General features: G+C 43.8%; 1 protein-coding gene across 2 annotated transcripts in view; it reads right to left on the bottom strand.

Moving 5' to 3' along the window:
* Positions 1-26826, bottom strand: part of KIAA0319L (KIAA0319 like) — a 146584-nt gene that overhangs the window by 14396 nt on the left and 105362 nt on the right. For both annotated transcript variants that reach the window (XM_073665963.1, XM_073665969.1), the window contains 6 exons: positions 24734-24885; positions 22413-22551; positions 19774-19933; positions 16635-16777; positions 4929-5051; positions 3693-3783 (listed from right to left, as the gene is read on the bottom strand). In XM_073665963.1, the coding sequence (XP_073522064.1) occupies positions 3693-3783; positions 4929-5051; positions 16635-16777; positions 19774-19933; positions 22413-22551; positions 24734-24885 (808 nt within the window). The remainder of the gene's footprint in view (positions 1-3692; positions 3784-4928; positions 5052-16634; positions 16778-19773; positions 19934-22412; positions 22552-24733; positions 24886-26826) is intronic.

The following is a 26826-nucleotide window of genomic DNA, read 5'->3' as shown; positions in this document are numbered from 1 at the left end:
TCAGCACGCTCAAGAGAAATTGCACAAAAAAATTTGGGGTCCATTTTTTCCTGTTACCCCTGTGAAAATAAAAAAAATTGGGTCTAAAGTAACATTTTTGTGAAAAAAGTTAAATGTTAATTTTTTTCTTCCACATTCCAAAAATTTCTGTGAAGCACCTGAAGGGTTAATAAAGTTCTTGAATGTGGTTTTGAGCACCTTGAGGGTTGCAGTTTTTAGAACGGTGTCACTTTTGGGTATTTTCTGTCATAAAGACCCCTCAAAGTGACTTCAAATATGATGTGGTCCCTAAAAAATGTTTTTGTAAATTTTGTTGGAAAAATGAGAAATCGCTGGTCAACTTTTAACCCTTATAGCTCCCTAACAAAAAAAAATTTTGGTTCCAAAATTGTGCTGATGTAAAGTAGACATGTGGGAAATGTTATTTATTAAGTATTTTGTGTGACATATTTCTCTGATTTAAGGGCTTAAAAATTCAAAGTTTGAAAATTGCAAAATTTTCAAAATTTTCGCCAAATTTCCGATTTTTTCACAAATAAACGCATGTGATATCAAAGAAATTTTACCACTATCATGAAGTACAATATGTCACGAAAAAACAATCTCAGAATCAGGGGGATCCGTTGAAGCGTTCCAGAGTAATTGCTTCATAAAGTGACAGTGGTCAGAATTGAAAAAATTGGCCCGGTCACGAAGGCAAAAACAGGCTCTGGTGCGAAGTGGTTAAAGAATTGTGTGTTTATTTCAATTAAAGGACTTTATTCTGGGTGTTGTGTTTTTTTTTAAATACTTTACTAGAAATTCATGGCGGTCATGTCTAATATTGGCGTGACCCCATGAATTTCGGGCTTAGGGCCAGCGGATAATACAAAGCTGGCCCTAACCCCTTTATTACCCAGTGAGCCACCGCACCAGGGCCCTGGATGAGCTGGATACAGCGCCAGAAGAAGGCGCTTCTATGAACGTGCCATTTTCTGGGGTGGCTGCGGACTGCAGTTCGCAGCAGGGGGGGCCCACAAAGCTTGGGCCACCCTGCGCTGTGGATTCCAGCCCCCAGCTGCTTAGTTGTACCTGGCTGGACACAAAAATAGGGCGAAGCCCCACGTATTTTTTTTTTTACTTATTTCATGAAATTCATGAAATAATAATAAAAAAAGGGCTTCCCTATATTGTTGTGTCCGGCCAGGTACAATAAGCAGCTGGGAGTTGGGGGCAGCCCGTTCCTGGATGCTGTACCTGGCTGGCATACAAAAATATGGCAAAGCCCACGTCAAAATTTTTGGGAAAAATTAATTAAAAAATAAATAATAATTTAGGGACTGCATCTTTATTAACCCCTCAAGTGTCATTTAGTGTTAAAATAAAGGATTCATTAAAAAAAAAAATTGCGATGGGATCCCCCATAATTTTAGTCTCTAGCGGAGGTTAAGCAGACGGCTGGGGCAGATGTTTGAAGCCTGGGAAGGGGGTAATACCCACGGAGCTTCCCAGGCTACTAATATCAGCCCCCAGCTGAATACCTAGCCTTTACTAGCTATTAAAATAGGGGACCCCACCCAAAAAATGACGTGGGGTCCCCCCCTATTTTAATAGCTAGCAAAGGCTAGGCAGATAGCTGGGGGCTGATATTAATAGCCCAGGAAGGGTGCCATGAATATTGGCCCCCTCCCAAGCTAGAAACACCAGCCGTCAGCCGCCCCAGAAATGGCGCATCCATAGGATGTGCCAATTCTGGCACTTAGCCTCGCTCTTCCACGCTGCCCTGGTGCGGTGGCAGGGGGTAATAGTGGTGGGGTTCACGTCAGCGCCAGCTGCCATGCCATGAAGCCCAGGTTAGTAATGATGGGCGTCTATAAGACACCCCCATTACTAACCTACAAAGTGTTAAAAAGAAAAAACACACACTACACCCAGAAAAAAATAATTTATTTGAAATAAAACACACCATTTTATTTAATTCTTAGTTTACTAAAAAAAAATAGTTACCTGTCCACGTTCCTGCGCTGATCTCCCATGCACAGCTGTCACATCTGGAGATGGTGACAGCTGTGCATGGCTGCTGTAAGCTCACACTGCCGGGAACACGTCCGCTCCCGGCAGCGTGAGCCCCTGACTGAGGTCACCGGAGTGCATTCAGGCAGCGCAGCTCCGGAGACCTCCTTTACGGCACTGCTGTACCGTGGGAATTTCTCACGGTACAGCGGGGCCGTAAAGGAGCTAACCGGAGCAGCGCTGCCTGAACTCCGGCGAACCCGCTTATGCAATGACGGGGCTGCTTTACGGCACCGTCATTCTAGCGGCGGCAGCGGTTCAGAGCGGTCACATTCTATGTGGCTGCTCTAAACTGGAGATCATCGTGGGACACTCGTGGACTACTATGGAGGGGTAACGAAAAGGTTGTGGTTTATTATTTTATATTTTATTACAGGAGATCGATGGCTTCGGGGAATTAGGTGTCTAGGTGAGTATAGGTGTAGTTTTTTATTTTTTACTTTATTTTAGGTGGCGATCGGCGGGGACAGGTAATGTATAAACTAATTTATTTTAGGTAACCACTGGCCACCAATGACATGTATTTAAAATTTATTGGGGACCAAAAACAAATATATATGGGGGCCTAAAAAATAAAACACGTATAGGGGCAAAAATAACATATAGGGCAGTTTAAATAGCAGGATCAGGCTGATGGGAACTACTGCTCCCATCGAGCTGATCCTGCTGGCACGAGTGGACGGGGGACAAACATAGGCCGATGGGAGTAGTAGTGTCACATCGGCCTATGTCTGCCTGCACGCATACACCCGCAGACACCGCACAGACACCGCACACACCCACAGACATCGCACAGACACCGCGCACACCCGCAGACATCGCACAGACACCGCACACACCTGCAGACATCGCACAGACACCGCACACACTCGCAGACATCGCACAGACACTGCGCACACACCAATCATGACCGGTCTGATGGTCTGGGAGGTGAGGCTGACCTGTGTGGCCATGGGAAAGTTCATGTGAGGTCATGCAGTCAAGCATGAACTCACATGAACCCTCTGAGGGCACCGTGGCTACTTCAAATGAACAACTGATCGGCATCACCTGATACCTCAGCTGTTCATTTGAAATAACCGGCGGGAAAGCGCAGCACAGAACGGGAAAGCCGGCGGTGAAGTCTTTTCATTGCCGGCTTCCCCGCCCGGGTCCTTCTCTCCCCGCCCGGTCCTAACTTACGAGCGGAGGATCGGGGTGGGAGGCTGCGGGGAAGCAGTATGGGGCTGTGTGATTGTTTAAAAGCCGGCGGCTTTTTACTGCCCGCCCGCTTTTAAACAATCAGGAGAATTCTCTCACGCTGGGATGGCATTCTTATGACAGGCTGGATCGCAGCTGAGCGCTGCCATCCAGCTTGTCATCCTTCAGAGACACTGCAGAGCGCAGGCATTATGGGAACTTCCGATTCCGGTATCCGATATTCTAAAAGTATCGGAATTAAGTATCGGAATTCCGATACCGCGAATATCGGCCGATACCCGATATTTCACTATCGGAATGCTCAACACTAGTTATAAGCTTTTATGTACATAACATGGATAAGAGACATAACTTCTGTCAGGGAGTGTACATATTGTAGCAAGATCATACACGGAAAAACAGTTTATTAAAACTAATTAGCAAATAGAAGCATCACTCACCTTCTACAACAACAGATTGCACACCAGACGAGAAGTCCCAGAGCCACCACACAAAGGAAGCATGTGATAACCACATACAGCACACTCCAATCTACAGGGGTAAACGGACATTGTGAACTGTATATTAAAAACATTGTCATATTGGCCTTTTAAGATTAATCTTAACTTTCTATTTTTATTTTCCAACAGACAACTAGTTTAAAAGTATGTTAAAGGGTTTGTCTCACGAACAAAGTACATGTTAATTTATAGATCTTGGAATAATAATAATTTCCACAATTGAATGTGTTAAAAAAAAATGTCCCTGTGCTGAGATAATCTTATAAATGTGCCCCTGCTGTGTTCTGTGTTATGGCTGTGTCTGACCGTGCAGGAACATGGTCTGATCATATCATATCTCCTGAGCGGGGGGGGGGAAGCAAAAGAGAGTATACAGACATTACAGCAGGGGATCACAGCTGATTCTTTTTGTGAGGTAAAGCATTTCACTGCCTGTTTTTCAGCAATGTTTTACTTCAAAGAATCAGCTGTGATCCCGTGCTGTCCTGTCTGTAAACTCTTTTGCTTCCTCCCCTGCCCAGGAGATGTGGTATGATCAGACTATGTTCCTGCACGGTCAGACACAGCCATTGCACAGTACACAGCAGAGGCACATTTATAAGATTATCTCAGCACAGGAACATATATATTTTTTTAACACATCTAATTGTGGAACTTATTATATTATTCAAAGATTTATTGATTAACATGTTGGTTAAAGTTAACTTTGTTCGTAGGAAAAGCCCTTTAATTCCTGTAAGACTTACAGTCATAGTTTATTTTATTAATTACTTTTCTCAATTTGCGATTTATATTGTTTATTATTTGGGCTTCCGGGTAGGACACAGGAAATGCTTCAGAAAGGGGAGGTTAGTAATAACTGAACTATGGAGGGGTGAGAGAAATTAAGGGCTCATTCAGACGTCAGTGATTTTTCATCACTATTTGTGTGCCAAAACCAGGAGTGTCTCCAAAACACAGAACACCTGTCAATCTTTCAATTCTAGTTTTTCTCTGCATGTTCCACTCCTGGTTTTGGCATCCAAACACTGATGAAAAATCACCGAAGTCTGAATGAGCCCTAAGAGTGCTGGGAAGGAAGCAGTACCTAATACATCTTCCCACAAGATCTTCCCACAATTGTGACCAGTGACATTCAGTCCTATGTAAAACTGAATCTGTAAAGGAGAAACTTACCACAATTGCTCTCGCCATCACCAAACTGACGACGTATAAAGTTTTCCATCCAAAAGGGGTCACAGACACATCGCTTAGTGACGGAATTACAGTGACCATGCATAGAACAATTTAACTGACACGCTGAAGAGGAAACAGAATATACGTATAAAAGGTCACAGAATAAACAGTCTATACAATACCGTAGTAAACACATGCTTTTTTGATTGTATATAATTAGGTTTTAAACCTGCCAATGTCAAGGATTCTCCATAATTAATCAACTATTTGTCAACTCTAAGGATATACATTAGTGTGGTAAACGCAGAATGAAAATTTAGCAACTAAATGTACATGTATTAAAAAGTGTGGTCAAGATGGTGGTCATAATATCACCGAAAAGAAGAGAGGCATAGGGTTCTTTTACAAGGATAGATTTCTACCCAAAAAGAGCACAGATTGACACAATAAATATATATATATATTTATTATCTCTGGGATTCATTTAGCTACAGTTACATGGACCAGCCATCAACACTGCAAACCCTACTGCGGGGGCGATCAATTGATCCCATTGGTGCTTTTATACAAGACTATAATTGGGGAATGACCATTCTTAAGGAAGCATGTTCCTAACCATTAGGCCATCTAAACACTCATTCATCATATGTGATGATTTTTACATGTGATGTGCTGTCGATAACATGATAACATCCACACAGAACTGTGGTCGGCCAGTCTGAACAGGTCATTAACCAACCACCGTTTAGCTCACATACAGCCAATTGGCGGTTGTTGCACTTCCGTGGTTGACATGTGTGAACTTAGTATAAGAAGTTGCATTGCAATAGCACATCAATGTCTCCATGAGTGGATGTGCTACTGTCAATCATTTTTATGCTGCAGAGAAGCTGTAGACAGCAGACAAATGAGTGTTTGCTTGTTTGTCTGCTGATCACTGGGCATGTTACGGGGTAGTGATCAAACAATCCATGAATATACGTGATGTGTATCTTTAGCTTGTAAAGGCTTTTAGGCCATGGATAGAAATTACATATAGTCACCTTTTCACATAGTATCTACGTACATTAATTCTGTGAATTATAAAGATAAATCAGCACTTCACCTCGTAGAAATTGGAGCTAAGACTTGTATCAGTTCAGATGCTAGGGTTAGCACTGATGTGTGCATGAACTAGAATGCTTTTCATTACTGCTCATTAGGACTCTAACTATGATGCCATGATAAGGAACCACACTTCTTACCAGGCACATATTAAAATGAAGATCCAATGTTTTCCCATACTAAATATCAATGCACCATGATGATAGGTCAAGTTTCTTTATTTCTGTACAGCACGTCAACAAAACGACTGTGTGTGAGCATGAACCTCAAAATTAGTAGGAATATTAAGCCGGTTTTAGCTTCTATAATTCTGAAATTTACTTTTTATGCAAACCATATAGATACACTTCTCAACATTGAAATTGCAACACAAAGAAGGAAGAGTCATGGAACTATGGAAATCACAGGATCGATCGACATATGAATGGTATGCAAAAACGTCTCGTGGGACACGCAGGAGAAATGGCCGTACAACTGGTCCGTTCCATCACTGATTGAATCTTTACTGCAAGTGAAATTAGACATCACATACCAAGCCTAAGGAATCAAATAGTGTCTACACAAGCTATCAGAAGGTGTTTGCACGATATTGGGCTATAAAACAGACGGCTAGCTACAGGTGTTCCACTGACCTCACGCCACCTCTCTCTAAGACTATCATGGCTCAGAGCAAGACAGCAATGGAGCCTTGATTGGAGGTTTATCCTCTTCAGCGACGAGTCCTGCTTTTGTCTTGGATGCAGTGACAGCCAGACAATGGTCTGGAGAACACATGGGCAACACCATAAAGAGGTCTTCATGAGGGAACATCACACCCGTCCTACTCTCTGCATTATGGTGTGGGCGGATTAATGTACGGTAGTTGGACCCCTCAGGTCTTCAATCCAAGTGCACTAACAACTAGGTGTTACATTGATTTGGTCATGAAACCAGCCGCTTCTCAAAAGTGTCCCAGTAGACATTTTTCAGCATGACAACACGAGGCCGCATGCTGCTCATGCTAGTATGAGCAGCCTGTGTGGCCTAAATGTGCAACCATGGCCTGCAGTGTCTCCGGACTTGTCTCCCATCAATCACATATGGGACGTCATTGTTTGGCAATTATATAGGGAGCTTAAAGCAGCGGATCTTGATGTTTTGCATGCCCAAGTGCTTTCAGCGTAGCAGAACATTCCTCAAGACATCCATTAATAGCCTCACTGATAGCATGCCAAGATGTGTAAGTGAGTGTTGTTCGACACATGTAGCTCATACTCAATACTGAATAAATCTTGATATTTTTGAAAATGATGTTTCCATTTTTTCACTGTTCGCATGTCATTAACATTTCTATTGACCCTGTGATTTCCATAGCCCCAAGTTTTTGCCTTCTTGGTGTTGTAATTTCAATGTTGACACGTGTATAATATATATACATTCAAAAGCAAAATTTTTATAGTTATTATTAAAAAAAAAACAAGATGATTTTTGTCAGACACAAACCAAACTGCTAAGTTTATGTACTATAATATAGTTGGAGTACTATTCTGTACCTGTTGCTAAGAGTGCACTTTGTTTTATAATAAAAGTACAAAACAACTAATTAGAGATTAAAGAGCAACACATAATGTAACATCAGAATACATTACAATATTATCATCCCTTTTAATAATGAGTTGCTTTTAATGATACATTGAAGGAAATAATTATTTGATCCTTTGCTGTTTTTGTAAGTTTGCCCACTGACAAAGACATGAAGGTCTATAATTTTAAGGGTAGGTTAATTTTAACATTGAGAGATAGAATATCCCCCCCAAAAAATCAAGAAAATCACATTGTATAAATTAGACACATTTATTTGCATTTTGCAGTGAGAAATAAGTATTTGATCCCCTACAAACCATTATGAGTTCTGGCTTCTACAGACCAGTTAGACGCTCCTAATCAACTCGTTACCTGCATTAAAGACAGCTGTCTTACATAGTCACCTATATAAAAGACTCCTGTCCACAGACTCAATTAATCAGTCAGACGCTAACCTCTACAACATGGGCAAGACCAAAGAGCTTTCTAAGGATGTCAGGGCCAAGATCATAGACCTGCACAAAGCTGGAATGGGCTACAAAACCAGAAGTAAGACAATGGGTGAGAAGGAGACAACTGTTGGTGCAACAGTAAGAAAATAGAAGAAATACAAAATGACTGTCATTCGACATCGATCTGGGGCACCATGCAAAATCTCACCTCGTGGGGTATCCTTAATCATGAGGAAGGCTAAAGATCAGCCTAAAACTACACGGGGGGGAACTTGTTAATGATCTCAAGGCAGCTGGGACCACAGTCACCAAGAAAACTATTGGTAACACATTACGCCTTAAAGGTTTAAAATCCCGCAGTGCCCTCTGAAGTTTGCTAATGAACACCTGGATTATTCTGTGAGTTATTGGGAGAAGGTGCTGTGGTCAGATGAGACAAAAATTGAGCTCTTTGGCATTAACTCAACTCACCGTGTTTGGAGGAAGAGAAATGCTGCCTATGACCCAAAGAACACCATCCCCACTGTCAAGCATGGAGGTGGAAACATTATGTTTTGGGGGTGTTTCTCTGTTAAGGGCACAGGACTACTTCACCGCATCAATGGGAGAATGGATGGAGCCATGTACCATAAAATCCTGAGTGACAACCTCCTTCCCTCCGCAAGGACATTAAAAATGGGTCGTGGCTGGGTCTTCCAGCAAGACAATGACCCAAAACATACAGCCAAGGCAACAAAGGAGTGGCTCAAAAAGAAGTACATTAAAGTCATGGAGTGGCCTAGCCAGTCTCCAGACCTTAATCCCATAGAAAACTTATGGAGGAAGTTGAAGCTCCGAGTTGCCAAGCGACAGCCTCAAAATCTGAATGATTTAGAGATGATCTGCAAAGAGGAGTGGACCAAAATTCCTCCTGACATGTGCGCAACCCTCACCATAAACTACAAAAAACGTCTGACTGCTGTGCTTGCCAACAAGGGTTTTGCCACCAAGTATTAAGTGTTGTTTGCCAGAGGAATCAAATACTTACTTCTCACTGCAAAATGCAAATAAATGTATCTAATTTATACAATGTTATTTTCTTGATGTTTTTGGGATATTTTATCTCTTAATGTTAAAATTAACCTACCCTTAAAATTATAGACTGTTCACGTCTGTCAGTGGGCAAACTTACAAAAACAGCAAGGGATCAAATAATTATTTACTTCACTGTATGTGGTGGGAAAACCTCATTAATAGGCAAACAGAAAAAATGAGATTGTAGGTGAAGAAAAAACAGAAATAAAGAACAGGCGGAGACAAGAAGTGGAATTTAAGAGGAGCTTATAAGATCAAAGTTTCGGTCACAAGCAAAAAATGTGTTTACATAATCGATGATGATCAAGTTTTAGTAATTCTGTGTTTATCTGTTACAAAGAATGCACTCTAAGGCTATGTGCACACGATGCGTTTTTAATGCGTTTCCGCAGCGTTTTTGCAGCTGCGGAAACGCATTAAAAAACGCATTAAAAACGCATGGTAGAAGGGCAGCAATGTTCCCCAATGATAATCCGCATCTGCTGTGCACATGCTGCGGAAATTTCCGCTGCGGATTATCATTGCGGAAAAAAAAGCAGCACTACCAATTATTTTGCGGAAGTGCTGCGTCTTCGCCGCCATTGACTTGCATTACACCGCATGGATTACGCATCACTGTATATGTAGATGCGTAATCCAAGCGTTCTAATGTGCGGATGGTACCCGGGTGTAGATGAGAGGAGAGTCTCATCCACACCCAGGTACCATTAAAAAATCTATAAAAAAGGAATAAAATAAAAAATAAATGTATACTTACCTTCTGGCGGCCCGCGCTGCGCTCCTCCTTGTTTCCCGGCACTTTGCAGTGGATTGAAGGACCTGCGCTTACGTCAGAGTCATGTGACGGGTCACGCGACGCTGACGTCGGCAGGTCTTTCAATCCACTGCTGCCGGCAGCCGGGACCGAGAGAAACAAGACAGCGCGGGCCATCGGAGGGTAAGTATACATTTATTTTTTTATTTTTAACCACTCTCTCGGTCACACTATATAAATCCATGCAGTTTGCATGGATTTATATAGTGTGACCAAGCTGTCGCAAGCACTTTCCAAGTGATGCTAATCGCTTGGAAAGCGCTTTTCAATCCGCATGCGGAAACGTCAGTGAATAACGCTCCATTTCCGCATGTCCCTGGCAGGAAAACGCGTGTACAATCCGCATGTACAATCCGCATGTGTTTTTTCTGCCAGGGAGATGCAGAAACGCTCAGGAAAAAATCCTGAGCATTTCTGCATCGTGTGCACATAGCCTAAAGATTTACCAGAACAGATTTTGGACTAGTAAGAAATGCTGGGAGAGTTTAGCTCCGAAGATGACACTATTGCAATTAACGTTCTAAGCTATAGCACAAGCTGTAATTAAGGATCATTGCAAGGTAACTAATACAGTTGGTGTACAGTTATTTCATATGTAAACTGTAAAAAGGAGATTTTTGTGTACTCACCGTAAAATCTCTTTCTCTTAGCCTCTAATTGGGGGACACAGGACCATGGGTGTTATGCTGCTGTCCACTAGGAGGCGACACTATGCATAATCTGAAAAAGATTAACCGTGGCTCCTCCTCTGCAGTATACACCCCTGGACGGCATCAGCCTTCTCCAGTTTTGTGCAAAAACATTAGGACGAACGTAACATGGATAACATAACCATGCCTATAAGAAGGCAACTATGTACGAGCTCAAGACAATATGAGAACTCAACATAACAACGGACCGGAACGGGCGACAGGGTGGGAGCTGTGTCCCCCAATTAGAGGCTAAGAGAGAGAGATTTTACGGTGAGTACACAAAAATCTCCTTTACGTCCCAAAACAGTCCCTGGGTGGGAAGCAATGGACGAATATTGTGTAGACGGGCCCCTACAATTGGGGTATTGCCGCCTGCAGAACACGTCTACCCAGGCTCGCGTCTGCTGAGGACTGAGTATGAACCCTGTAGTGTTTGGTAAACGTGTGTAGGCTAGTCCAGGTGGCTGCCTTACACACTTGTTGTGCCGAAGCCTGGTGCCGAATGGCCCAGGAGGCCCCTACCGCACGTGTAGAGTGTGCCGTAATACCTGCTGGAAGAAGAGAATTTTTGAGGCGGTAGGCCTCTTGTATGGTGGATTTGATCCACCTGGCAAGGGTAGCTTTGGAAGCTGGCAGACCCTTGCAGCCGCCTTCCAGAAGAAGGAAAAGAGAATCAGACTTCCGGAAGGGCGCAGTCCTAGACATATAGATACGCAATGCTCTGACAAGGTCAAGCGTATGCAGAGCCTTCTCCACTCTATGAACCGGAACCGGACAGAGGGATGGCAGTTGGACACAACATTCGGAAGGAAGGATGGGACCGTACGGAGAACTACCTTGTACTGGTAAAAAGCCAGGAAGGGCCGTCTGCAGGAGAGTGCTGTCAGTTCAGACACCCTGCGTAGCGAGGTGATTGCCATCAGGAAAACCACTTTCTGGGATAGAAGGCGGAGTGGGACTTCCCTAAGGGGTTCAAAGGGTGTTTCCTGCAATGCTGTCAGCACCAGATTGAGGTCCCACGTTTCTAATGGTCATCTGTAGGGGGGAACCAATCGGGAATCCCCCTGAAGAAATGTTCTTACTTGCGGCTTGTTAGCAATGCACTTCTGAAAAAGCACTGAGAGAGCTGACACCTGGCTCTTAAGGGAGGCCAGGGACAGTCTGGCGTCCAGACCCGATTGGAGAAACCGAAGTACCCTGGGGAGGGAATAAGGGAATGGGGTCTGGCCACGAGATTCGCACCAGGTAAAGAAGGCTTTCCAGGTACGGTAATAAATCTTAGCAGAGGTTGGCTTCCGTGCCCTGATCATGGTTCCAATGACGTTCGGCGAGAACCCTGACTGGGTTAGAACCCAGGTCTCAATGGCCACGCCATCAAATTGAGGGTCCCTGAGTTCTGGTGGTAGAACGGGCCTTGTGACAGAAGATCCAGGCGGTCGGGGAGACGCCAGGGGACGTCTGCTGTGAGCTGTACGATGTCGGCGTACCATGTACGTTTGGGCCTGTCTGGTGCAATTAGGATGGTTGGAACTTCCTCTTGCTTGATCTTCCTCACCACTCTGGATATCAGGGGGAGAGGTGGAAAAATGTACAGGAGCTGGAACTGGGTCCAGTCCTGAACCAGGGCGTCCGCTCCTAGCGCCCGCGGGTCGTGAGTTCTGGACATGAAGTTGGAGACCTTGGCATTGAAGTGGGATGCCATTAGGTCCACGTCCGGAGTCCCCCAGCAATGGCAGATCTGTCGAAAAACTTCGGGATGAAGAGACCACTCTCCCGAGTCCATTCCTTGCCGGCTGAGGAAGTCTGCTTCCCAGTTGTCCACACCCGGAATGTGGACCGCAGAGAGAACCGAACCTGTGTCTTCCGCCCAGTGGAGAATGTGTGTCACTTCTCGCATCGCCTGGGCACTGCGGGTCCCCCCTTGGTGATTCACATATGCCACAGCCGTGGCATTGTCCGACTGTACTCTGATGTGAGAGGCTGCTAGTAAGTGATGGAAGGCTCTCAATGCCAGGAGGATGGCACGAATTTCCAAGATGTTGATGGGCATGGTCGCTTCCGCTGGGGACCACTTGCCCTGTGCTCTGTGGTGCAGGTGTACCGCACCCCAACCAGTCAGGCTCGCGTCGGTGGTCAGAACCTTCCATTGACCCGTGAGAAAGGATTTCCCCTTTGTTAGTGAGGTTGGCTTGAGCCACCAGTGCAGGGACCTCCTGGTTGACGACATCAGCTGAAACTCCCTGTCGAGAGAAAAAGAGTTCCTGTCCTATGACCTGAGGATGGCTAGTTGGAGAGGCCTGAGGTGAAGCTGGGCAAATGGGGCCGCTTGTATTGCCGCCACCATCCTGCAGAGGACGCTCATGGCAAACCGGAGAGATCGAGGGGGTTTGCTGAGGAGAGTGCGAACTCCTAGACGGAGAGGCAGTGCCTTGTCCTTGGGAAGGAGCACTAGACCCCTGAAGGTGTTGAATAGCATTCCCAGGAAGGTCAGAGACTGACTCGGGGTTGGTGATGAATTTTGTAGGTTGACTAAACAGCCCAGGCGACTCAGAGTGTCGATTGTGATTGAGACGCTGAGCTCGCAGTCCTTGAAGGTGGGAGCCTTGATAAGGAGATCATCCAGGTATGGAACGACTACTATGCCTCTGGAGTGCAGGACGTCCATGGTGGCTGCCATGACTTTGGTAAACACTCTGGGAGCCGTGGCGAGTCCGAACGGGAGAGCCACGAACTGGTAGTGGTCCTGGTCGATTGCGAACCTGAGAAATCTCTGATGTCCATTCCCGCAGCCAGAGGATATGCCGAATCGTGATGGCGTTTGATGCTATCCCCGCTGCACCCCTTGAAGAATCCAGAGCTGCATGAAGCATGTAATCTGCTACAACTGCTATTTGAACCGCTTGGTCTGACAGCTCAGGAGCATATACTTGGAGGCCAGCTTGTAAATTTTGGGCCCAAGCCAGGATGGCCTTGGCAGCCCAAACTGAAGTGAACGCGGGAGCCAGGGAGGCCCCTGCGGCCTCGAAAATTGAACGAGCCATGCGTTCTACCTGCCGATCTGCTGTGTCCCTGAGGGTTGAGCTATCTGGCAGTGAAAGGAGTGACTGTGCTGCTAGCCTAGAGACTGGGGGATCCACTTCGGGTGGGTCTGTCCATTCCTTGGTGGTCTCCTGTGGGAAGGAGTACCGCGCCTCCAGATATTTGCGATTCTTCTCAGGCTGTGAGAACTGCTTTTTAAGGATTGACTTAAACTCTGGGTGGTCAAAGAAGACCTTAGGCGGCTTCAGAACTCCTTCAAAGGAAATCTTGTGTTGTGGTGCCTCCGGGGGCGGATCAGAAATGTCCAGCACCCGATGGATGGACGAGATTACGTCCTCAACTAGCGCTGTATTGCTAGGGGGGATTGGGATCAGAGACCCTTCAGTTTCCTTGTCTGAGTCGGAATCACAGATGCCTTCCGAATCCTGTGTATTGCTAAGGCGTCTCCTGCTGGGTGAACCAGGGTGGAGGCCTTCTCTGGTCGGGGATCGCTGCGGAGAACTGCATTGTCTGTCCCTGGTAGGGGACGGTCTAGATGACCTGGAACTACGGTGTCTCTCCCTAGAAGGGGATGACCGTGTGCTATGGGATGACGCAGATGAACGTGACCTGTGGGTCCGCTTGCGTCCTGACCTAGACGTGGATGTGCCCGGGTCGTCATGTCCCTGAGTCGAGCCTTCCCTTTGCTGGGTAGCGTTCATAGCCGAGGCATGACTCTGCAGAGCCTGAAGCAATGTGGAGGTTAGGTTATCTATAGACTGTGTCATAGATTGCGACATCTGAGTGACCCATTCCGGCGTGGCATTAGACACCGAAGCATTGGCAGGGGCTTCTTGGGGCTCTGGCACAGTAGTCTGGATGCAGTCCTGGCAGTGCAGGTACGTGATGCCACTTGGGAGAGTATTGCTGCAGGCTGTACAGAGTGCATAATAGCAGTCCTGCCTGGTTCTCTTGGACCTTGAGCCCGGCATAGTGCACTGGGGTGGCTATGCAAAGGGCCCTACAGGGGTGGCTATGCAGAGGAGCCTGGACTCACAGCCGAGGAAGAACTTCAGCTGTGATCTTATCCCACCAGTGTGTCCCTAGGTCCAGCGCCGAAGATCCACAGCCCTGTGCCACCCGGAGACTGGCTGGTCTTCCCTTATCCTGCAGCAGATAATGGCTGCCGGAGTAAAGTTAAGAAAGAAGGGGGTCGGAGAGCTGAAAAGGGCGACAGAACTGTGTGAAATCTCGCCCTTTCAGTCTCGATCCGCCCCCTCTATGACACTGTAGAGTGTCATATTTGTCATCCGGGGGGCGGGCCGGGGGGTGGCGGCTTCGGCTAAGCCGAAGCCGCGGCCTAAATTAGATGACTGATGCCCAAAGGGACTGCTGGATCTGAACCGGACCCCCCCGGATTTAAAGGCAGGATAGCGGTGGGGTATAAGCGGAAGAGGGGGGCCCTGTGAAGAGTCCCCCTGAGGCACCGTAGAGCTGGTGCTGCCGCAGAAACAGGGCGCAGGGAGGCCTGTGCCTCTGTTGTGTTCTGCCTGCACTCCCCCTGGCCCCGACAGGAGCCGGCAGCAGGGCTGGGGTCCCTGGATTCAGCCATAGTGTGCTGGCTGCTGGGAGCTGCTGCCTGTACAAGGTCCTACCTGAGGCGTTTCAACCTAATACCCCCAGGGGGGGATTAGGGGGTGCTGTTGTCACAATTAGGGGGCTATATCCTCGCCTCGACCTCAACCCAGAAACCAAAAGGAATTGGGGAAGGAGGGGGGTCTCGACTTCGAACCAGCACCCGAGGGGCTGGGGAAGGAGCGACATGGGGAATAGCCATCTAAACTTCAACCGTGCACCCCATAATAAGGGGCCGAGGAAGGAGCCATGCCGGGAGTCTCGCAGTAGACCCACTTTTCTTCATCTGTAATCCCGTCGGTGAAAATGGAGTAAAAGTTTTAGGTGTGCCTCCTATGCGACACTAAGCAAAAAACTGGAGAAGGCTGATGCCGTCCAGGGGTGTATACTGCAGAGGAGGAGCCACGGTTAATCTTTTTCAGATTATGCATAGTGTCGCCTCCTAGTGGACAGCAGCATAACACCCATGGTCCTGTGTCCCCCAATGAGGCAACAGAGTAATAGAGATTAAAAGTGACCATATGCGTTAAGCAAAGCAATTATACTTTACCCACATGAAAAAATCCCTTCACAGGTTTTTTTATTGCACATAATGTAGACACGGAAAACATGTTTTTTTTAAGGCATAGATGTTTTCAAAGTAACAAAAACGAAGGCATACTCACATTCTGTCAGCCCCCTTCCTCCCGAAGGATCCAGCCCAGGCACCTGTGGAGGTCTGTGCCTTCCAAATGCATACACAACTGTGAAACTATGGACTGCCTGCAGCGTTAGGTGACAAAAGCACATCACCAGAAAAACCTCTGATGGTGCGCTCTTTGAGTCACCTGACCGCTGAGACCGATCACAGGCTTCAACAGTCCTGCTGACATCCAGACGGACCAGAAATCAAGAGTGACCATGCTGGAAATGATGGAGGATGAATTCTTGATTTTGAAAACACCCATGCCTTAAAAAAATAGAGATAGAGCTGGTTTTGTTTTCATGTACAGAAGTAAAATGATAAACAGTTGACATAGAACTATCAGAATATTTATTCTGGAATCACACATGCAGTTTTTAGAAAAAAAAAAGCCAGGAAAGGATCCAGAGGATCCAAATATCAAGGAAGAGCAGTTGAGCTCACATTTTGTGTACGTGCTGGGAAAGGCTCCAGGTGTCTATGTCAAACATCCAAAAGTGTGACCGGTGGCCTTGCTGGTTTACTATTTGTCAGTATGCCTTTTCTTACTATGTTTAACTATGCGTCTTTTGAAAGCAGATCTGTTTCATATATACACTACTTTTAAGAAACAAAAAATAGTTCACAGATTACACTTTAAACATTTAAAGGGAAAGATAAGTGTACACTTACTGAACGTATCAATCTCAAGAGCTCGAAAGATAAGGAAATCGTTTTGCTGTTTGTGTAGTTCATTGCGAAGCGTACAGGCGACCTGGTATCCTTTCATAACTAAGTGAGGAGGTTGGTTCTTGACATAGAAAACCACTTTAGTGCTGAAAGTGAAGAGAATATAAAATTTAATGTCAAATGAAAATTCAAAATGTCAAAAATCCAAGTAATCAAAAGGTATGAAATTCCTTATACTATACGGTTTTGGAAAAATGGAAAAAGTTGTAATAGGATAAAAGAAAAAATTGCGCATAAATGTACAAAATATTTTTGGAGCATACAAATCCATACAGAAGGTTAGCACTTACGAGAATTCAGATATTCATGATAAGTTGGCCTTTTAAAGGGAATCTGTCATGGGATTTTTTTTAGTAGGATACTAATAGTATCCTAAAATAGGGCTTCGGCAGCCTTTTCAGAATCTGTAACGTTTATTGCTGTAGCTTCTCCAGTTTTCCTGCTGTAAACATTGGAGAATTCACAGCCGCGCGCCAGCTAGCCAAGAGTAGGTAAATCCAAACTGAATATGCACTGCTCCCCACACACATAATCCCACCCAACCCTCTGCGCAGTCAGTGATAGTAAATTACATTATCGGAATACCCTCATGTGCAGACCTAGGGAGGCATTGCGAATGTGCAAGATTTTTACTATCACTGCCATTGGCGCAGAGAGGAGGGCAGTTTGATTGCCAGTGATAGTAAAAATCTTGCGCATGCACAATGCCTCTTTAGGTCTGCACATGCGGGTATTCCGATAATGTCATTTACTGTTACTGACGTTGGCGCAGAGGGGTGGGTGGGATTGTGGGCGAGGGGAGCAGTGCATATTCAGTTTGGATTTACATACGCTTGACTAGCCGGCGCGTGGCTGTGAACTCTCTGATGCTTACAGCAGGAAAACTCGAGAAGCTACAGCAATAAATATTGTCACTTGGAATTGTGTCCGCTTTTCTATTTGGTCATTTTTCCCACCCTTCAATATATATATTTTATAATAAAAAAAGTTGTGATTTAATATTTATACCTACCATGGACTCTCTTTGTCGGCTTTCTTTCTCCTTTTCAGCAATAATTATTACAGATTCTGAAAGGGCTGCTGAAGCCCAATTTCAGGAAACTATTAGTATCCTACTAAAAAATCTCATGGGGCTTATCCTACCCCATCTGAGAGCAACATAATGTAGGGGCAGAGGTCCTAACACCAGTGCTGTGTCACTTACTGGACTGCTTAGTGCAGTTTTGGTGAAAAACTGATTTACATGCTGCAGTTCTAGCAGTTCTCTGAATGCTGAGCTCTGTATAACCACACCATTGATAGCTTTCTGTGTACACTGCGCATAGGCAGAAAACTACCAATCAGTGGTGGGGTTGGCATTATACACAGTTCACGAATATGCTTAACTACATGGCATCAAGTTTATTCTAATACTAATCTCCTGATGATAAAACAGTGATTTTAACAAAACTACACCAACAGCCCAGACAGTGATGCACTACTAGAATCAGGGTCTCTGTCTTTACATTATGCTGCTCTCAGATTAGGTGGCAAAACCCTGGTGACAAATTCCCTTTAAGTTGCCATGTAGCTTACAAAGGCTGTAATGGGGTTTACCATGTCCCTGTTTAAATCATTCAGATGGAGTCCCAGATCTGTAGGTGCCAGTCCTGTCGTAGACCACCAACACTCAATATAGCTTTCGTAAGGGAGAACGGCACATCCACAATGCTTGAATATCTTTTACATCTTTTTAATAGAAATCTAATAAAGAAGATTTGACATTTTAAGCAACGTGGATGTGCCATTCACCCTTCTTACATCTCCATGGAACTTACACTCTGTTTTAGAACAATAGACAGAGTGATTATGGTTACAGATTATACATTGAATTGTTACTTCTATGGTCAGCATTAGATACCAGTTCAGAATCAGGTGGTATTACTAGCAAGATGCAAGCAAGAATGCTACAAAAAATGGGCAAGCCCACAGGCAACATACTGGAATTTGTGTGGTAAACTTAAAGGGGTTGTCGACTACTTGGACAATCCCGTTCTTAAATGATGTATTTATTGCACTGAATACGTTTACAAATTTATAATAATACAAAAAATTAGAAAGAGATTCACCACCCACATCGGTGCTATTCCGACAATGTTGGCGCTGGGTCTCCCAGCGCTCAAGTGACATTATTGTGTCATGTGAGCACTGCAGCCAATCAGCAGCCGCCAATGGGCTACAGCACTCACACTTCCCTTGGATGAAACTTGGATGTCAGGAGGAAGTGTGAGCACTGCATCCCATTAGCAGCCATTGATTTGCTGCAGTGCTCATGTGGCATAACAATGTCATGCAAGCGCCAGGAGGCCTTCTTCCAACATCGCTGGATTGGCACCGGATATGAGCATCTGTTTTCTGTAGATAACGCTCTTAAGCTGCTGGATACAGATCTCTCCATCTAATAATATGTATTTCAGAAATAGGTTGCTGACCAGCATAGTGTACTACATGTGACTGGCACTTACTGAATATTGCTGTGAATACTGAAGTTGCATATATATGCCATTTTCATAAGATGCAATGTATTCCTATACAGCTGTACCACTATAGGAAATCTTATCGTGAACCAAAACAAAAAAGTCACGGCTACATAAAGCCTATTTGTAGTACTACAACTGGAATCCATAGGAATATGGCAAGTCTTGGGAATGACCTTTCAAGGTTTAATTCTATTCCATTTTTATTACCAAATGGGTCTTATTGATTGAATCAATCAAAGCTCACATAGATCACATTTCATTTACTAAACTGTAAAAATAAAAGCTGCTCTGTGATTGATTGCGGTGGGCAACAAAGTCAGTTTGACAGTATACTTTTTTTTGTTATTTTTTTTTAGAACCCACTGACCAATTTAAAAAAAAAAGAAAAACAATCAGAAAATCAGGAGCTGAAAACCCCTTTAATTTGTCCCATTGATGCATTTGTCACATTGAGTAACCTGTGAAGTAGTATAACCACCTTATAGCTACTTCCATGTAAAGACATGACTAGTATCATTTTGTAAGAAACACAATATTCTGAAATGGATCAGGAAATACGGTACCTTTTTTCCGTGTACTGTTGGATCCTCTGCACAGTGATGTCGGAATCTAAAACCCCTAGAAGTACCCCAATCTGGCGCATAAACATCCCCTTCTGTCTTTCAGTCAGCTCGCTGACACTCACATCCAGAATTATCTCCACCAGGTTACTCTTCATGGGGTCTGAAAAATAGAAGCAAAGTTGGAATTACAGAAAATACTACTACAAAAGATAATCATAGGATAAAAACAATAAACCACCATCATAAAGCCTCCTCATTTACATATGTAGTAAAATAGTTATTATATAAAACTAATGTACTAAAATCTACAGTACCAATATGATTTTTATAGGGCCTATATGAATGTCTAAATTATTCAATTACAGTTTTGGGGATACATTAACATACATTATTATTTAGTTTTTTCTACAAATAGATTTTGGGAAAAGTAGCTCTTCAAAAAACCTTTCCATTTCACAGTCTATGGTAAATTTTTCTTAATTTTATACAAACATATAGATAAAAAGAGGTATATTGAGAAATTGCTTAATACACTGTGAGGATTAACCCTCTCGGGTAGGCATTAGATAGCGTTCACACAGGCACTGGATTCTTTTGTCAAAACAATGTGACGTTTATTTCCACAGGTTACACTGTACAAAAACTAAATCATACACATAAATCCCTAGCCATGTTCAGGCGCTAACTAAACAGAACAGACCCTGGCTACTCATAAATGGCTGAGCTAGCCCCAATTCGGTCAAACACAACAGCTATTGTCCATAGCAACCACTGATACTTGCAGTATGGTGCAGATGGCCTGTGCAGTCTCTTCTCAGAGATGGATTCTGGCTTGTCTCTCTGTTTAGCTCCAAGACACATCCAGTCTGGTCAGCTTCCCTCTAGCTGACTGACTTAGATGAACACCTAGCCTGTTATTATGTAGAGCTAACCATAATTTATCTTTTAAATTAATTTAAGCTCTGGACTGGAGTTGCACCAAGAAACTTCTATTATTATGAATTATGAATAATCCGGAATCCTCCGAGTTGCCGATGTGCTGAACTATCGAATATCATTTTTGACATGTACGGTAATTATCGGATATAATTTTTTATTGGCTATCATTTATGACATGTAAAAACACACACACACACAAAATGTTAATGACATGCAAATGATGAAAAATTGGAAACATTTTCAAAATTTTGATTTAATCAGTAGTGGAGCATTAGCACCACGTGCAGAAATAGACAAACTTATACATGTTGTCATGCTATCAATGAGGTTATTAATGGTGGTCTGACAAATGTTCTGCCATACTGAATGCACTTGGGCACGCAAATCATCAAGATTCGCTGCTGGCAGCTACTTTAGAAATTGTTGAAAAATGACATCCCAGATGTGCTCGATAGGAGACAAGTCTGGAAACGCTGCAGGTTATGGTAGCAAGTTTAGGCCACACAGGCTGCTCACAGTAGAGTGAGTAACATGCAGCCTTGCCGCGGTCTTGTTTAAAAACAGCTGCAGAGATAGTTTGATGAAATGGCTGCACCGCTAGTTCTACCACCAAATCAATGCTGTTAGTTTGCCTAGAATGAAGAGGGGTCCAGCTACTATACATTATGCTACCCCACACTACAATCCCAGGAGTAGGACTGGTGTGACGTTCCCTCATGGATGTGTAAGTGCGTGTATTTCTGTGTGTAGCACTCATACTCCATACTGAATAAATTGAGATTTTTGATTTTTTTTTGCATTTTTTTTGTATTATTTGCGTAACATTAAAATATCTATCGATCCTGTGATTTAAGACCACTTAGGTTCTGTTGTTAGTGTGGCATCTTCGTTTCATTTTTTACCAGAGCCATATTAAACGAGCTATGGTTAATTTTGTAATGTATCCCAAAAGATCAAACCACAACCTCTTATGCTGCCCTATTCTTTTTTATATACATGCAAAGATAGACCTCTCTGAAGACCCAAAGTGTTATCATGTCCTACTAATTTCAGCCACAATGACACTGAGTCGCTGTTGGAAGACAATCGGTACAGGTCATTGACATGTAGTATAAAGGTTTAATTATACATAGTAGTGATTATTCATTATTTAATTTATTATATATAGTAGTAATGTTTTAATGTTTAATACTTTAATTATCAATAAATTCAACTGAGATTAATTGGATCAGCTGATAAGTTATTGACTGTAAACCCACTCTTAGTTTGGATCATCCTATCCTTCCTTTGATTACCATAATAGTCTATATAGATGCGACTTTTCATCTTGTTTTGAGTAAATCCCCCTATAAATATTAGACTAAAGTCAGTCAAACCCTCCAATACTAGCTGACAGCCTAATACGTATGAGGGCCTTCTGACTCTCCCAAACAGATAATGTCGAAGAAGAGAAGGCTCTGGCCTGCTGAGCTTTTGCCTGAAGATAAGGCCACTGCTAGTGGAGTCTGGCAGCGGCTTTTTCATAAAGAACAAGGGATCAGCTGAGCCGGGCCTTCTTGTGTATGGGGTGATCAGGAGAGGTAGCTGTTGACCAACCTAACTAATGTGCTAGAGTTCAATAGCTGCTGGCATAGATAATTTTCTTTAATGGTCTCAATTCTATATATATATTTTAGGATTAGTCTAAGGACATCCCTCACCTGGCTTCACTTCTATAGTTGTCCTGTCATTATCACTCTCTCCTTTGGCATCAGTCACCTTTAAGTGAAAAGTGTAGGTTCCTTCGACAAGGTTAGCGAGAAACAGGATTGAATGATGATCAGAGTTATTCAACACCTCCTGCAAGAAAAACAAACTGCTGTGAGCCTTAATGATTGCCACATCATCCCCAGATCTGTCATCTTTTCCACTCTGTCACCTTGCAATGTAATGCCTCACTTAGGATGGAAGACCAGTCAAATAGCGGTGGCCAAACACTTCTACATGTGATTTACAAGCTGACAAACATACTGCAGTATTTTAGACATCATATAGCAATGTAAATTAGCTTTCATACACCCACTGAAAATGTGCTAAATGAGAAGATGATGCTGGCACATATACACTGCTCAAAAAAATAAAGGGAAAGCTCAAATAACACATCCTAGATCTGAATGAATGAAATATTCTCATTGAATACTTTGTTCTGTACAAAGTTGAATGTGCTGACAACAAAATCACACAAAAATCATCAATGGAAATCAAATTTATTAACCAATGGAGGCCTGGATTTGGAGTCACCCCCAAAATTAAAGTGGAAAAACACACTACAGGCTGATCCAACTTTGATGTAATGTCCTTAAAACAAGTCAAAATGAGGCTCAGTATTGTGTGTGGCCTCCACGTGCCTGTATGACCTCCCTACAACGCCTGGGCATGCTCCTGATGAGGTTGCAGATGGTGTCCTGTGGGATCTCCTCCCACACCTGGACTAAAGCATCCGCCAACTCCTGGACAGTCTGTGCTGCAACGTGACGTTGGTGGATGGAGTGAGACATGATGTCCCAGATGTTCTCAAATCAGATTCAGGTCTGGGGAACAGGCGGGCCAGTCCATAGCTTCAATGCCTTCATCTTGCAGGAACTGCTGACACACTCCAGCCACATGAAGTCTAGCATTGTACTGCATTAGGAGGAACCTAGGGCCAACCGCACCAGCATATGGTCTCACAAGGGGTCTGAGGACCTCATCTCGGTACCTAATGGCAGTCAGGCTACCTCTGGTGAGCACATGGAGGGCTGTGCGGCCCTCCAAAGAAATGCCACCCCACACCATTACTGACCCACTGCCAAACCGGTCATGCTGAAGGATGTTGCAGGCAGCAGATCGCTCTCCACGGCGTCTCCAGACTCTGTCACGTCTGTCACATGTGCTCAGTGTGAACCTGCTTTCATCTGTGAAGAGCACAGGGTGCCAGTAGCGACTTTGCCAATCCTGGTGTTCTGTGGCAAATGCCAATCGTCCTGCACGGTGTTGGGCTGTGAGCACAACCCCCATTTGTGGACGTCGGGCCCTCATACCACCCTCATGGAGTCGGTTTGTAACCGTTTGTGCAGACACATGCACATTTGTGGCCTGCTGGAGGTCATTTTGCAGGGCTCTGGAAGTGCTCCACCTGTTCCTCCTTGCACAAAGGCGGAGGTAGCGGTCCTGCTGCTGTGTTGTTGCCCTCCTACGGCCCCTCCACGTCTCCTGGTGTACTGGCCTGTCTCCTGGCAGCGCCTCCAGCCTCTGGACACTACGCTGACAGACACAGCAAACCTTCTTGCCACAGCTCGCATTGATGTGCCATCCTGGATGAGCTACACTACCTGAGCAACTTCTGTGGGTTGTAGAGTCCGTCTCATGCTACCACGAGTGTGAAAGCACAACCAACATTCAAAAGTGACCAAAACATCAGCCAGAAAGCATTGGTACTGAGATGTGGTCTGTGGTCCCCACCTGCAGAACCACTCCTTTATTGAGGGTGTCTTCATAATTGCCAATAATTTCCATCTATTGTCTATTCCATTTGCACAACAGCATGTGAAATTGATTGTCAATCAGTGTTGCTTCCTAAGTGGACAGTTTGATTTCACAGAAGTTTGATTCACTTGGAGTTATATTCTGTTGTTTAAATGTTCCCTTTATTTTTTGAGCAGTGTATTATAGAGTTGAAATATTTCTTATAGCGTCTCACCAAAAGGAAAATCTTTTTATTTGGTCCATTTACACTTACTTTTATGTGTAAGTAATATTTCTAACAAATCTGCCCATAAAATTGAGAAGATGTCCATTTTTCAAGCCATACCAGCCTCACAATGGATAATAACTGATTTTTCTTGTCTCTTGACAGGTTATCAATAAATTACTCAACGGTTTCTTGCTGCATTATACAAACAGCACCTTTACATTCATTGTTTATGTTTACAGAAATATTATTCTTTCTATCACTTACATTGCATCTCCTTATACTAGTAAACTCATTATTGATTTGGCTCACCCCCGCTGCTGGACTGCTTTCATCTCGCTGCCATTGGAAGCTCACAATGCCCTTGTCATCTGTAGATTTGGAGCCATCCAGTTCTGCTGTGTTGGTTGGCAATGTAATGACGACATTTCCTAAAATTTTTGCCACTGGTGGTTTATTAATCTCTGCAAAAGATAATATGTTTATAAATAATAATAATAATAATAATAATAATAATATACAAACACATACAGTGCATTGTGAAAGTATTTGGCCCCCTTGAACTTTTCTACCTTTTGCCACATTTCTGGCTTCAAACATAAAGATATAAAATTCTAATTTTTGGGGGGAAGAATCAACAACAAGTGGGACACAATCGTGAAGTGGAACGAAATTTATTGGATATATTAAACTTTTTTAACAAATTAAAAACGGAAAAGTGGAGCATGCAATATTATTCGGCCCCCTTGAGTTAATACTTTGTAGCGCCACCTTTTGCTGCGATTACAGCTGCAAGTCACTTGGGGTATGTCTCTATCAGTTTTGCACATCGAGAGGCTGAAATTCTTGGCCATTCTTCCTTGCAAAATAGCTCGAGCTCATTGAGGTTGGATGGAGGGCGTTTGTGAACAGCAGTTTTCAGCTCTTTCCATAGATTCTCGATTGGATTCAGGTCTGGACTTTGACTTGGCCATTTTAACACCTGGATATGTTTATTTTTGAACCATTCCATTGTAGATTTTGCTTTATGTTTGGGATCATTGTCTTGTTGGAAGATATATCTCCGTCCCAGTCTCAGATCTTTTGCAGACTCCAACAGGTTTTCTTCCAGAATGGTCCTGTATTTGGCTCCGTCCATCTTCCCATCAATTTTAACCATCTTCCCTGTCCCTGCTGAAGAAAAGCAGGCCCAAACTATGATGCTGCCACCACCATGTTTGACAGTGGGGATGGTGTTTTGAGGGTGATGAGCTGTGTTGCTTTTACGCCAAACATATTGTTTTGCATTGTGGCCAAAAAGTTCCGATTTTGGTTTCATCTGACCAAAGCACCTTATTCCACATGTTTGGTGTGTCTCCCAGGTGGCTTTTGGCAAACTTCAAACAAGACTTTTTATGGATATCTTTGAGAAATGGCTTTCTTCTAGCCACTTTTCCATAAACGCCAGATTTGTGCACTGTACGACAGATTGTTGTCCTATGGACAGACTCTCCCACCTCAGCTGTAGATCTCTGCAGTTCATCCAGAGTGATCATGGGCCTTTTGGCTGCATCTCTGATCAGTCTTCTCCTTGTTCGAGATGAAAGTTTAGAGGGACGGTCGGGTCTTGGTAGATTTGCAGTGGTCTGATATTCCTTATATTTCAATATGATCGCTTGCACAGTGCTCCTTGAGATGTTTAAAACTTGGGAAATCTTTTTGTATCCAAATCCGGCTTTAAACTTCGCTACAACAGTATCTCGGACCTGCCTGGTGTGTTCCTTGGTCTTCATGATGCTCTCTGCACTTGAAACAGAACCCTGAGACTATCATAGAGCAGGTGGATTTATACGTAGACTTGATTACACACAGGTGGATTCTATTTATCATTACCAGTCATTTAGGACAACATTGGATCATTCAGAGATCCTCACTGAACTTCTGGAGTGAGTTTGCTGCACTGAAAGTAAAGGGGCCGAATAATATTGCACGCCCCACTTTTCAGTTTTTAATTTGTTAAAAAAGTTTAAAATATCCACTAAATTTCATTCCACTTCACGATTGTGTCCCACTTGTTGCTGATTCTTCCCCAAAAAATTAGAATTTTATATCTTTATGTTTGAAGCCAGAAATGTGGCAAAAGGTAGAAATGTTCAAGGGGGGCAAATACTTTCACAATGCACTGTATATATTTACCCATAGTCACTCTGTGTAGAGGGTAGACTTAAGGCTGTGTGCCCACGATGCGTTTTTGGTGCGTATTTGCAGTGCAGAAACGCTCCAGAAACGCATTGCATACCTTATCCCATGACTTCCTATGACATTCTGCAAGTTCTGTGCACATGGTCAGGATTTTTACTGCGCAGATTTTACTCGCAAAAAAATACGGACATGACCAATTCTTGTGCGTTTCTGCATGCGCATTT

The sequence above is a fragment of the Phyllobates terribilis genome, unplaced genomic scaffold (genome assembly GCF_046119375.1).
Source record: "Phyllobates terribilis strain yellow unplaced genomic scaffold, ASM4611937v1 Scaffold_2__4_contigs__length_985480577, whole genome shotgun sequence".
Lineage (NCBI taxonomy): Eukaryota > Metazoa > Chordata > Amphibia > Anura > Dendrobatidae > Phyllobates > Phyllobates terribilis.
The sequence above is the reverse complement of the archived record's forward strand: the minus strand, read 5'-3'. Positions and strand labels throughout refer to the sequence as shown.